We start from the raw sequence: 13,481 nt of genomic DNA, 5'->3' as shown, positions 1-13,481 counted from the left end.
CTTGGTTTTAAAGCCCTTAATTTTGGTTTTTCCCTTGAAAACAAAGTTTGCTTACGTAGTTTTGGTTTTACCAAGCCCTTAGGTTTGGTTTTTTCCTTGAAAACAAAGTTTGATTAACTATTTAAGGAATATGAAGTTCCTGTATCTATTCCCTTTTGGGTACTCCATCTCTTTCTCCGGGCTGAGCATTTGCACAACAAGCTTGGCTTCGTAAAGTTCCCAAAGTAATTAGCAGGTGATTTGTGCAGATAATTTGGTTGTTTTCTTCGAAAAAGGAGGTAAGAAGCAGAAACTAATGGGAAAATCTATTCTCAGCCGGAACAGGAAAGCAATGGACAAAGACATTATGAAGGAGTCATCGGAGTCGATGAACACTCCGAAACATGTACTCATCGTGATGGATGGCATGAAAGAGTTCACAACGGAGCCACTTGAATGGGTGCTCGAGAATATTGTAATCAACGCCGGTTCTACTGTCACTCTTCTTGGTGTCATGCCATGGCTTAACATTCCCCGTGAGTATATATACATATATATTAGCTTGCTAGCATGCCTGAGTTTATTGTGTGCAAATTAGCTCTAAATGCATATGCATGTATGCCTTTTCATTTGGAGAGAGTATTTCATAGTTATGATAGAGGGGTCAGTCAGGATCGAATTTTAATTAATTAGACACGCATACCGTCAGTTGATGTGTTAATTAAATTAACAGTTGATTAGCATATGGAACTATATAGCTAGCTATACGTAAACTAGATTTTGCCTCGTGTGAGATGGAATACTTGGGTGGTGGAAATCTGCAGTCTCTTCCAAGACATGGCTGGATGTTTGGCCGGTGGGATTAGAAGAACTATCATTTTTCAAAGAGAAAAATGAGTCGAGGAGTGACATCAAATATCTAAAGCTTCAGAAAGTCGTAGACCTTTGCAACAAATATGGGGTACGTATAACAATCAAGCCTATATGAACAGACGGTGCTATCATGTTGTATCATACTGAGTCTCCGTATACATATAATTGCTTGTGTATCGCATGTTCATGCAGGTTTTTCCACAGAAGAAAGTTATAATGGGTTATCCCTCACGCTCGCTGGTTGTTGAGCAAATTGCAACCCTTCACTCGACATGGGTGGTTTTCGACAGGTATATATGCAAGCATTAATTCAAAGATCTCGGATTTTGTTGATACTTCTTTAGCAAGTTATTCCGCAAATAATTGTTATTAGCATTTCAAAATAATTAGCCTATAAGTCTGAATATACTGGCATACTAAACAATTGATGTATATTTGTATACCCTCACAAAATTATGCTGTTCCGTGTGACATTTTAATAGGATGTCTTCAAATGCAGGCACCAGAAAAATGACAGAAAATTTTACGCTGGAAAACTTCCATGTAATATGGTAATGATGAATGAAGATGGGGAGGTTGACATGATTAGAGGCCGGTCGATGATAGAAACTATGGACAGTGCTCCTACTCCGCACATCCCGATTTCCGACCACTTAAAGGGAATTCTTAAGAAACAAGCACAAGATCAAGACCCTGAGGAAAAGGATCAAGATGGGAAGGACCTGAAATGATCACCTAGGCAGGCAGAAACTAATAGAGGATAGAGATGCAATAACTAATAACTTGGCCATGGTTTTTTTTTTCTTTACTTTGTTCCACTTGAGAGTCAGGCCATCAAATTAATCACCTTTTGTTTGGAAAATGTACTTTGCCAAGATATTTTTCTGGTGGAATAAGAATTTGGTATCTCTATATGCTTCTTGTTGGATATCATATATACATGCTAATCTTCTAGGTTTGGGATACGTTTCTATTGAAACAAAAAGAAGAAAACAAGATCGAATTTTTATGCAAAGCAAACTCATTGACAAAATGGGGATGAAGAAAAGGTCGACAGAAAAACAAAATGTAATTTCCATTATCATGTATCTGTGAAAGCTTTTAAAGTATCATGGTCGTAATCTAGAATTCACATGAAAATGAATTTTGGCTCGTTGGATAATCGTTTTGCTTTTTATTTTTACTTCTTAATAAGATAAATGTACAAGGAGGAGGGAGGAGGAAAAATAAAGACCGGTGGATGAAGAGATGAGGAAGGGAGTGGAAAGACATGAAGAGAAAGTAGGAAACAAGAATTAGAAAAGAAAACCTACAACAAAATTGCTTTTAATTTTGGGAACTTTAACGAAAAGTTTCCTGTACTGTTTACTTTAATGAAAAATCACATTTTAACGCTAAAAAGTTAATCCTGGTACTATTTACTTTACCTCTTATTTTGTCTTTATCTTTAAAACTTAATGTTTTCAAGCCATTTTCATTAGTTTTCCTTCTAATTTTTAGGTTTTTGGTTTCCACTGTGTACTCTTCTATGTACATTTTGTTTAGAGACTTGAGAGTTGTCCCTCATTGGGAAAAAAAAAAAACCTCTGTATGGTTTAAATAACTTTGAGCTTCTATTTCTTAATGTTAATTAGTTCTATGATGGAATCTCAACTTCCTTATGTTATTGGAGCATGTTGGCTCACATGCATCGGCATGAATTCCTTTTTCTTAAGAGATTTTTAGAGAAGATTGAAGGTCATTCACTAAAGTGATAAGTTTGTGAAAACAAAGTAGTGCTTCAAGATGTAAAGACAGATTTCTTTCCTCATCTCTCTTCTTTTATTTTGACATGAATCAGGCGTTAAAGATTCGTTAGTCGGATTTTTCATTTGCACGCATGTTGTTGGACCAAAAAATTTTGTTTTTGATTCATCAACCAAACATAAATTCTAGAGATCTTTATTGAGAAGGATTAAATTGAAATTTTAACCACAATATAGATAGTACAAATAATATGGAAGATCAATATTCCTGGTCGATTATCAATTTGATCCAACCACAGAAGTCGATCTGTTCCATTTTTACAGTGGTTTAATAATAACCATCTTCTTAACCCGGGAAATTTATTTTTCATAATATTTTTGGCAAAAAGAGGTTTGATCCATAGTGACTGAAGCAGTAACAAAGGTGTTTTCAAGGTGCATAGCCACCATGACCACCACCTTCACCACTCCCTGCACCACCTCCATAGCCAGCTCCACCACTGCCATGTGCACCTCCACCACCTCCACCACCACCAGAGCCGCCACCACCTCCGCCACCAGCACCACCACCAGCACCACCATAGCCACCACCAGCTCCGCTACCAGCCCCTCCACCTTTTCCATATCCAGCACCACCTGCGCCACCACCTCCACCACCACCACTACCACCACCTCCTCCTCCTCCATGGCCACCACCTGCTGCTGCTCCTCCTCCAGCACCATAACCACCTCCAGAACCACCTCCTTCACCACCCCCTACTCCAGAACCTACACCTCCTCCACCACCACCACCGCTACCACCACCGCCACCTCCACCATATCCAGCCCCATGTTCTCCTCCAGCACCATACCCTGCACCTCCTCCTTCACCAGCCCCACTTCCAAACCCAGCACCTCCAGCTGCAGCACCACTGCCACCACCACTACCGCCACCGCCTCCACCACCGTGTCCTCCCCCACCAGCAGTTCCGTAGCCAGCACCACCCCCTTCTCCACTACCGCCACCATATCCCCCTCCTACAGCATCAGTAGTAGACAGGGTGTGGGCTCCAAATTGTTCAGTAGTAAAAAGGGCTCTGGTGGCACAACAAATTCCTAAACTTAACATCACAAGGAAAGCAACGCTAGCAATCTTTTGAGGAGGAGCCATGACGGGGACTGAGAGGTTACTGCCACTCGATCGAATCCCACAAGCTTATGCTTAGAACCCAGGGGAAGGAGGGTATTTATAGGAACGTCGAATGAGATGGGGTTTCAAAACCGCGTCCACTAAGGGAGAGCGTGAACGAAAGCACATGCAAATTAAGAAGAAAGGGGATTATGTGGGCACCCATGCTCGATTAAATTTATGATGCACCCACTCAATCTACTATAATGTCACTCACTCACTCACTCACTCACTCACTTAATCTTGTAGTGTGTTTACGCTGTCCTCCACATCTGTATATGCATCTGGAAGCGCCGCCGGCTGTGGACTCGATATTTCACATTATACACTAAGAATGTTAGGTTCCATTTGGTACCTGGTCGCAGGGATTAGATTGGATAACTTAAATTTATTTGAACCTGGTCAGGACGATTGGATTAGAATACTTACTGTGAAGTAAGAAATGAAGGCGGTGTAACTTAAATTGCATACTATTCATTGAAATGAGTTTGACTTAAATAGAATTACAAATAACTAAATTGTAGAAAAAAATAGCAACGACTATCCCATGACTAACAATCTCCTAATCAACTGGGATTCTCCTAAATAATGGGTAAAAGCAACTGACTTCCTAATAAATAGGAATTTATTTAAAATAAAAAACAACTAAAAAACTTAACACCCGCCGTTAAACTGATTTCTATGAAAACAGTTTAGGGTTTAGACACCATCATAAAGGCTTCATCATCAAGCTCGTCAGCTTCTACCATCACAAAACCTGCCAAGGCAGCCAACCTTTCTTGCTTAAGATGTTTAAATGAACACACTCCAAGTAAACCACGCAGCTTCTCAATGCATCCAACTTGAGTGGCTTGGTCAGATATCTACAACCTGATCTTCACTTCGATAATAAACTAAATCAATGGTCCCTTCATTTGTAAGATCACGAAGGAAGTGATATCTCACATCTATGTGTTTGCTTCTTCCATGTAGAACTGGATTTTTAGAGAGCTTGATTGCTGAACTGTTGTCACAATAGATTACTATAGGTTCATGTTGCTGAAAGTGTAACTCTTCAAGAATTCTTCTAAGCCATATAGCTTGACATGCAGATGTTGCTGCAACTATAAACTCTGCTTCAGTTGTGGACAAAGTAACTAGCTGCTGCTTTCTTGATGACCATGACATAGCTCCTGAACTCATCATAAAAACACTACCAGAAGTACTTCTATCATCTAAGTCACCTGCATAATCACTATCAGTGAATCCAATAAGTCTTGAAACTTCTCATTTCTTATAAAAGACTCCAAAATCACTTGTGCCTTGTAGATAGTGAAACACCTTTTTTGCAGCTTGAAAATGAAGATTTGTTGGAAATTCCATGTACCTACTTAGGAGACTTACTGCACACATGACATCTGGCCTAGTGGCTGTTAAGTATATCAAGCTTCCAACCATCTGTTTGTAGCAGGTGCTATCCATTCTCTAGCCACCAAGATCCTTATGCAACTTCAAACCTGGTTCAATTGGATTTTTGACCGAATTGCAATTCTGATAATTAAACCTTTCCAAAATTTCCTTTGCATACTTCTTTTGTGTAATGAAAATTCCTGCTGATGATTGCACCACTTCAATTCCAAGAAAATAATGCATCATTCCCAAATCAGCCATCTCGAGTTCAGCCTTCATGGAATTTTTGAACTCTTGAAACATTGTGCCATCATTCCTTGTGCAAATAAGATCATCTACATATAAACATATAATTAAAAATTTAAGTCCATCCTCAGACTTGACCAACAAAGTACGCTCATGTGGACATTTCTGGAATCCTGAGAAATAGGCATCTATACAATTGTACCAAGCTTTAGGCGCTTGTTTCAGTCCGTTCAAAGCCTTCTTCAATTTGTAAACTTTCTCCTCACTTCCTTGTTGCACATATCCAGAAGGAATGGGTAAAAGAAATCTCCTAATCAAATGGGATTCTCCTAAGGAATGGGTAAAGCAACTGACTTCTTAATAAATAGGAATTTATTTAAAATATAAAACAACTAAAAAACTTTAAAATGTCAACGAAACTTAGTGATCAATAGTTCGACTAAACCTCGCAAGTCGATGAGTCACTTGATGTACTTTCTGATTTATTATTGGATGATAGTAATAGTAGTTAATTTTGGTGTGGGACATACTAGTAGAAAAAACAGCTTGCGTGACGATATTTTGCGCGATGAACAATATTTCGCCGCACAAGACATACTTGCGCGACGAAAAGTACACTTCGTCGTGCGAAATAGAAAAGAGAGGAGAAAAAAATAATTTGCGTGACAAAGAGTTCCGTCGCGCAAGAACACTTCGTGCGACGAATAATCGCTTGCGTCGCGTAAAGTGAGCAAGGAAACACGGGGTAATTTTGTTTGGCTCGAACAACTTGTGCAACGAAAAGGAGAATTTGTGCTACCAATAATTCGTCACGCAAGTTCCTTTCAATTTTGACCATTTACTGAATGTGAATTCGAAGAATTAATACCGCATTTAATACAGGTGTTTGCGCGACAAAGGTAATAGAATTGTGAAGAATTAGGACAGCAGAAACGAATATTTATAGGTAGGTTAGGATGATATGAATGAACAGTTGATGAAGTTGATGGATAATGCGTTGGAGGGAGGTTACAATTGATGGCGTTATGAAGTCTTACGGGATGGACCAGGATCATCCAAATAGTAGTTTTAAATTTATGTTTTGTATGACAATATTTAAATTTAAGGTGTTTTTTATATGTTATGTATTCGGACTTAATTATGTTTTATTTGGACTTAATTAGGTTTCAATTCCTGTTGGTTTTTTTTTTTTTTTTTTGAAACCTAATGTAAGCACCCTATCCTCGGTTTATATGTGTTTACAATCTTCAATGAATATCGTACTTATGCTGAAAATAATTGTATGGATTAAGTAATTAATTATATATAGACTAAATATTTAAGGCATTAATTATTTATAGAATAATATTTTAGGTATTAATTATTTATAGAATAAATATTTAAAGTATTAATTATTTTTAGAATAAATTAGGACTTTAGGGAAAGTTTTAGAACTAGGAAAGTGAATTAAACTAGGAAATAGGAAATTGAAATTAGGAAACACAAGGGAAGGGTGCGGCACATAGTTTAGGGAAAGGTAAGACACAAAGCAAGAGGTATTAGAATAAGGGAAAGGTCCTAACACAGATGGAAAATAGGGAAGTTTACACAAAGAAAGGGAAACAACCTTCCTTGCACGGCAAGGAAGGGAAAGTTGCAAAGAACCTTTGTTTGTTATCCAAGGGTGCTCGGGAGCCATCTTAGTTGCTAAAACTTAGAGCGTTCTTGATTTAGGAAAGGTCAACCAAAATAGGAAACTTTGGCTTAACTTTTCTACTTCAAGTAGGAATCCTTGTGTGATTAGGAATCCTCGTCCAACTAGAAATCCTCATGTGAGTGGGAAACCTCCTTCAATTTGGAAACCTTCTCGTAATTGGAATCCTCGTCGTAGTAGGAATCCTTGTTGTAGTAGGAATCTTTGTCGTAGTAGGAATCCTTGCGACATCAACTCTTCAATTTCGTCCATTCCTTTTGCTCCAAGCATAAGCTATCCAATTTGTGCCCAAAAGTACTCCAAAAGGCTCCAAAATGCATCCTTTCGCCAAATACGTCTTATAAACCTGAAAACACACAAAAGAAACTTAAAGAACTAAAATAACTAAGAACTAATAACATAAATGCACGAAAACAAACAAACTAAGTTGCATAAATATGCTCCTATCAGCTCGCAGACACAATAAGAATGATTCGCAAAGGTAGAACAAACTCAGATTGGCAGAAGATCGAACTGGAACGAGTCGAGATCGAGTCCAACAGTAATGTATTGAGATAATATTGTTACGATCTCGATCGATTACCCTGAGACAATGCAGATAGTACATTGAGATGATATTATATTATAACAGTACATCCATAATGATGTCTATTTGTACCATTATTTAATTATTGTTGATATTGTTCAAGCAAGAGGATAACAATGGGTTACTTTCAGACACAACAAGAATGATTCACAAAGGTAGAACAAACTCAGATTGGCAAAAGATCGAATTGGAACGAGTTGAGATCGAGTCCAACTCTGCGAGAGAGTGAGATTTGCAGAGAGATCGAGTTTGACTCATGTGACTTTAGATACGGCGGTTCGCAATGTCCCACTCGGAGAAATAGGGAAAAGGAAAGTTAGAATTTGTCGTGAGATCTGGGGTTGTCATGACACTCGTTGAAGCTGATTTTGATGCACAAAAGAGAATGGAAAAGAAGCAGAGCGAAAAAAGAAAAACAAAGGAGAGAGAGTGAGTTGTAGAGCAAATGAGTTGATGAAGGCGGCACAGAGGATTTATATGGAAGGGTTTTGCAGACATTTCACATCTTAAAAATTTCTATTTGAGCTAATCAACTTAAGTGTTTTGCCACTTAGTGTTACAATCTAGTAATATTCTTTTTCACTTGTAAGTGAGAGATTTTAGGTTTGATTTTCGCAAAAAGCAAATTTGAATCACATTAATACTAACCCATTATGAGGCTAAACCTATCACATTCTCCTTTCTCTTAGTGTAGATAAATTATTTGTTCAAAAACCAACTTTAAGTGTTTTTATTCCAGCACCTCCTCTTTTTTATTTTTTTTTATTTTTAAGGCCTATCCTTGAATCGAAGTTGGCCTATTAGGGCACTTCTGGACACTTCAATTGTAATGTTAAATAAACATGACAGCTGTTTTACTATATATATTTTTAATGCAACAATATACTTGCACCAGATGGTGGGGAATGTGCTCAATCACAATGAGCAAATTATAATAATTTGGTTCAAATTTACCATTCATGTTAGTAGAATCTAAAACATTTTACTTATTAGTAGAGAAAAATATCATTAGACTGTAGTAATTAGTGATCAAATAAGAGTTTCTATTTGTAGCTGGTACCATATACATCCCTTAAATTTTTGAAAGATTGTAGCCATGTTTGGAAGCAACAAGACGCGGAAGTAGCAAAGGAGAAGCAAGTTTGGAGGAAACCAATGGAGGGGGGGATTTAAATGGCTTTTACATGGAGCTTGGAAGAGCATGAATAAAATGGGTGGGATAGTGGTGGTTCAGAGTGAGAGATGGGAGAGGCATTTTATTTATACAACGGTATTCTACTCTAACAGGAAAGTGATGGGGATATTTTTCTTTAAGTGGAGGGAGATTTGGTCAAATCACATTAATGGGCCAGCTAGTAATTAAGTATCGAATTCAATACAAATATAATACGAAATTGACATGTGAGCCAAACATCTCACTTACAAATGAAGAAATATCATTAGACCATAATACTAGTTGGTTAGAGGAGACAATTTAGTTCTAACATAGTATTTGAAAATTTTGGATATAAGTTTTCACACACTAACACTTTATTTAGTTAGTTTTTTCATAAGGAGGTATTTATAGAAAAATAAAGTACAAAGCTAAACCAATAATTAGAAACAAAATCAATCTTGATTAGACTAGTAAAACTAAACTGAAATGGCAAAGGAACTTAATTTATAAATAAAACTTTTATGAAAATATAAAAATATAAAATTTATTCATGACTTGATTCATCTTCTACGTTAAAGTTTATCAATATTTAAATTTAATTAATATCTCTGCAAGGCAAATCTTAAAAAAAAGAACATGGCTTATTATATTTCGAAGAGCAGTCATCAAGAATCCTCATATATCATGAATAGATACAACCTTTTTGGTAGCATACAACTGGGATTCGTAATACGCTCAAAGTAATACATATCCCCTTACCGTTATGTTTACCTTATTTTGTTTTCCCATTTACTACTATTAATAGCTTTATAAGGTAAGGTGATACAAATCTTTAGTGACAAAGAAGTGAAGGTAATTTCAAGGAACATAACCACCATGACCACCACCTTCACCACCCCCACCTCCTCCTCCATGAGCTCCACCATAGCCGCTGCCGCCACCAGAACCTCCACCACCACCACCACCACCTGCATAGCCACCACCACCACCACCAACTCCACCTCCAGCTCCTCCACCGCTCCCATATCCTCCTCCACTTGCACCTCCAGCAGCATAACCTCCTCCAGCACCACCACCATGGCCACCGCCACCGCCATATCCTCCACCATGTTCTCCACCAGCGCCATAACCTCCACCTGCACCACCACCTTCTCCTCCTCCATAACCACCGCCATGCTCTCCAGCATATCCGGATCCTCCGCCACCACCGGCACCTCCTCCTCCACCACCACCAGCCCCATGTTCTCCACCAGTGCCGTAGCCAGCCCCACCACCTTCACCACCCCCACTTCCATACCCTCCTGAGCCCCCGACACCATATGCACCACCACCACCACTGCCTCCACCGCCGCCACCACCATGTCCACCAGCATGTCCGTAGGCAACACCACCGCCTTCTCCACCACCACTACCACCTCCATATCCAGTAGCACCATGCTCTCCTACAGCTCCATAGCCACCACCACTTCCTGCACCTCCTCCGCCACCATAACCTCCAGCACCGCTGCCATACCCTGATCCAACACCGCCCCCAATGCCATGGCCTGCCCCATAGTTGACAGCAGGCACGTGGACAGGCTCTTCATAATTTAGGAGTGTTCTAGCTGCAGAACATATCCCCATACCCAATAACACAAAGAAAACAAAAGAACGAGCATTTTGAGTAGTCATTGGAATAATGCAGCTGAATGAACAACAATGGAGTACAATGCAAGAGAAGAGAGGGCAGGTATATATAGGAATGGGATAGGGTCTTATAGCGCGTCTCTGCTGAGCACAGGGTGGTTGAAGCACATGCAGATCGAGAGAATTTGGGGTGACCTAAAGAAGGTGGTCCATTATAAAGTATAGACACTCACTACACTAGCAGACCCGCTCACTAGTATCGTTTGCTGTCTCCCATATACATTTATATGTTCACTCAATCAAGCATTTTTGTTAAGCTGAAGATTGTATAGGGACCTAATTCCTTATCTAGCTACCTTCAAAAAATAAAAATTTCCTTGTCTATATATATATGAGATATTTTGGATGCGGTCCCTAGTCCCTAACACTCTTTGACTAAAACCTTAATAGTATTCAAAGTTTGATCAAAGTCCCTTAACTTTGTACACCTCATTAATATTTGTATTTTTATAGTTTTGGCATTAATTGTTTGATATTTTATGAGTTTTATAATCCTATAAATTTAAAATCCCTCATTATAATAGTATTATAAACGGCTACAATAAAAAAATTCAAACATTTTGATTGAATAAATGGATAAAAACTATGTAACAATAAGAAATAATAAATGGCAAAAGAATATATCCATAGTGTTAAAAAAATTGGTATATTTTAAAAAAAAAAAATTGGTACATTTCACATATAACAAAGTGGTACATTAATAAAGAATAATGGGTACATTATAAATAAATTAGGGTCCAAATAAAAGTTTAAAAAATTATGAGTACAAATGAAATTTTAAAATATATGGGAGCAAAAAGAAATTAATACATGGGTACAAATAAAAACTAAAAAGAAAATACTACAAATTTAAAAAAAGGTTGCAAATTAAAAGTTGGTACAAACTAAAAATATAAATATATGATACAAAGTTTAGCCATAAAACATAAATATGCCATATGTAATTTTTCTATCATTTATTAATTATACAATGTCACGTGACCGTAAACACATGAACACAAATACAAATAAAACTTTAAAAAATATGGGCACAAAAAGAAATTAATATATGAGTACAAATTAAAACTGAAAAGAAAATTGGTACAAATTAAAAAAGGATTGCAAATTAAAAATGGGTACAAACTAAAAATAAAAATATAAGATAAAAAATTTAGTCATAAATATAAATATACTAATTGTAACATTTTTAACACTAAGGGAATATATTTAAAAATAAAAAGTATTTATTATTGAAATAATTAATGATGTTATTACTACCCAAGGACCTTGATCAAAAATTGAAAAGATATAGGATTTTAATCAATGGAGTAGCAAAAAGAGGGATGGGAACCTAATTATAAATCCAGCTAATTCATTGAAACCCTTTTCAAACCAATATACATGCTAAAACTGAAATATGGCAAGAAGTTGGCTATAAATATCAACAGAATATTTGTGTGTTATTTTTAAAGCCATGTTTGAAATATGGCCGTGTATTCAACAACTTGATTGCTAATGTTGTTTACCGAAGAAGAATAGAATTAGCTGAAATGAATCAAGCTAGCTTAAGCGCTAAGTAACAGCTTAACAATCATAATTAACAAAACCTGATGTTGGAATCGGACCTGCTAACAAGGTTTACCGATCGAAGCGTATTTAGATTTACTTTTAGTTGTGACCCTAACAACTTGTTCGTAGATGGCATGCAATGATGTAAAACAATGACCTAAGTAGCAGGTAAAGTTATACATACAGTGCATGGTGGTGAGCAAGTGCAGCACAGCAATGAGATCGAAGATATCGTTGACCTTGTCCGAGCTAGCTAGCTGAGCTCGATCCAAATGACACAAAAGCTGTGCCGCATTATTTGTTTTTGTTACTAGCTAGCTTAATTAGCTTAGATAGTGTGTGCACCTAAATCTCACTGTAGAATTGATGGATGGGACCAATCCATCTCACTTTGCTTGGCTAGTGGAGCCTTTATATATTCTTCACGCTTGTGGCTTATTATTAGATTGGTAATTGGTTACAGCCTTCTTCGCCCTACATCATTCTGACGCATGAAGATCTTCTAGATATAGAAATGTCAGCAGCATTCAAACGCTAAATAGTTAATAATTTAACACAACGCTAAATACTTATTTTGGCCTTCTCCACAATAAAATCTCAAGATTGGAACCATTCGTTGAAAAAAAAAAAAAAAAAAAAAAAAAAAAAAAAAAACCGTTCAGTTTTTAAATCATCATTCATAGATCGTCTTTATAAAAAAACACACTCAAACTTGAAATCGCTTAGTTGTTTAGCTATTATTGTGAACATTTCATGGTTTATCCACAACATTATATACGTCAATTTATCAAGTCACAATTTGCAGAGGGGGCGTTAAGGGGGAGCGAAAGGTGCAGTCGTACAAGACCTCAAATTTGAAGGGGCCCCTAAATATTTGCCATCTAACATCATGTAATAATGTTCTATATTTAAAAAAATTGCTTTTATTAACACTTAAAACTGCATTGTGCACTCCTTATAAGAGTATTTTTTTTTCTTCCGAAATATAAAAACTTGGAGTACAATGAGATATCTTAAGTGTCAATAATAATACCCTGAAATGCGGCAGTTTCTTAATTATATTATATAATAACGTTATACATTCAAGTGAAACTTTAAAGTTAGAGGTTTGATGTTTTTTTTTCCTTCATATTTGGTTGTTTATGATAAATCTGCTTTTGATTATTTAGTGAAGATTATGTTTGTAGCTCTTTTTACTTATCATTAAGGATATTTATAAATATGCAACCAGTGAGTGCTAAAGTTTGTTTTTATTTTTTATTTTTTGAACAAACGATATTATCTACGCTAAGAGGCTGCGGGAGTGGGCTAACAATAATGTGACCGTAGTACTAAGTGACTTTGTTTTAATTTAAGTGAATGTTTTCTAGTATCAATATATTGTCATACTTTTTTAAAACTTAAAACTATCT

General features: G+C 36.9%; 2 protein-coding genes across 2 annotated transcripts; one reads left to right on the top strand and one right to left on the bottom strand.

Annotated features, from left to right (window-relative positions):
* The first annotated feature begins 352 nt into the window (after window positions 1-352).
* LOC148696447 (uncharacterized) lies at window positions 353-1,696 on the top strand. Its single transcript, XM_088695158.1, has 4 exons — window positions 353-515; window positions 804-940; window positions 1,045-1,142; window positions 1,352-1,696. Exons 1-4 carry the CDS (start codon window positions 368-370, stop codon window positions 1,581-1,583), a joined length of 615 nt encoding a protein of 204 aa, XP_088551284.1. The 5' UTR covers window positions 353-367; the 3' UTR covers window positions 1,584-1,696.
* A 1,077-nt stretch (window positions 1,697-2,773) lies between these two features.
* LOC137711317 (uncharacterized) lies at window positions 2,774-10,647 on the bottom strand. The gene is made up of 2 exons (XM_068450546.2): window positions 9,717-10,647; window positions 2,774-3,461 (listed from the first exon to the last, which is right to left on the bottom strand). The coding sequence occupies exons 1-2, from the start codon at window positions 10,504-10,506 to the stop codon at window positions 3,028-3,030; spliced, it is 1,224 nt and encodes a 407-aa protein (XP_068306647.2). The 5' UTR covers window positions 10,507-10,647; the 3' UTR covers window positions 2,774-3,027.
* Between the last annotated feature and the right edge of the window lie 2,834 nt (window positions 10,648-13,481).

Source organism: Pyrus communis, chromosome 6 (assembly GCF_041283825.1).
Source record: "Pyrus communis isolate YQ-2024b chromosome 6, ASM4128382v1, whole genome shotgun sequence".
NCBI classification, from domain to species: Eukaryota; Viridiplantae; Streptophyta; class Magnoliopsida; order Rosales; family Rosaceae; genus Pyrus; species Pyrus communis.
This window is presented reverse-complemented; position numbering and strand designations above follow the sequence as displayed.

Excerpts from the sequence above, each read along its gene's own strand:
- LOC148696447 (XM_088695158.1), top strand. The coding sequence starts at position 368 with ATGAACACTCCGAAACATGTACTCATCGTGATGGATGGCATGAAAGAG. Across the intron at positions 516-803 it reads GCCATGGCTTAACATTCCCC|TCTCTTCCAAGACATGGCTG; the intron begins GTGAGTATATAT and ends GGAAATCTGCAG. Across the intron at positions 1,143-1,351 it reads ACATGGGTGGTTTTCGACAG|GCACCAGAAAAATGACAGAA; the intron begins GTATATATGCAA and ends CTTCAAATGCAG.
- LOC137711317 (XM_068450546.2), bottom strand. The coding sequence starts at position 10,506 with ATGACTACTCAAAATGCTCGTTCTTTTGTTTTCTTTGTGTTATTGGGT. Across the intron at positions 3,462-9,716 it reads TGGGGGTGGTGAAGGTGGTG|GAGGAGGTGCAGGGTATGGT; the intron begins GTCATGGTGGTT and ends GGGCTGGTGAAG.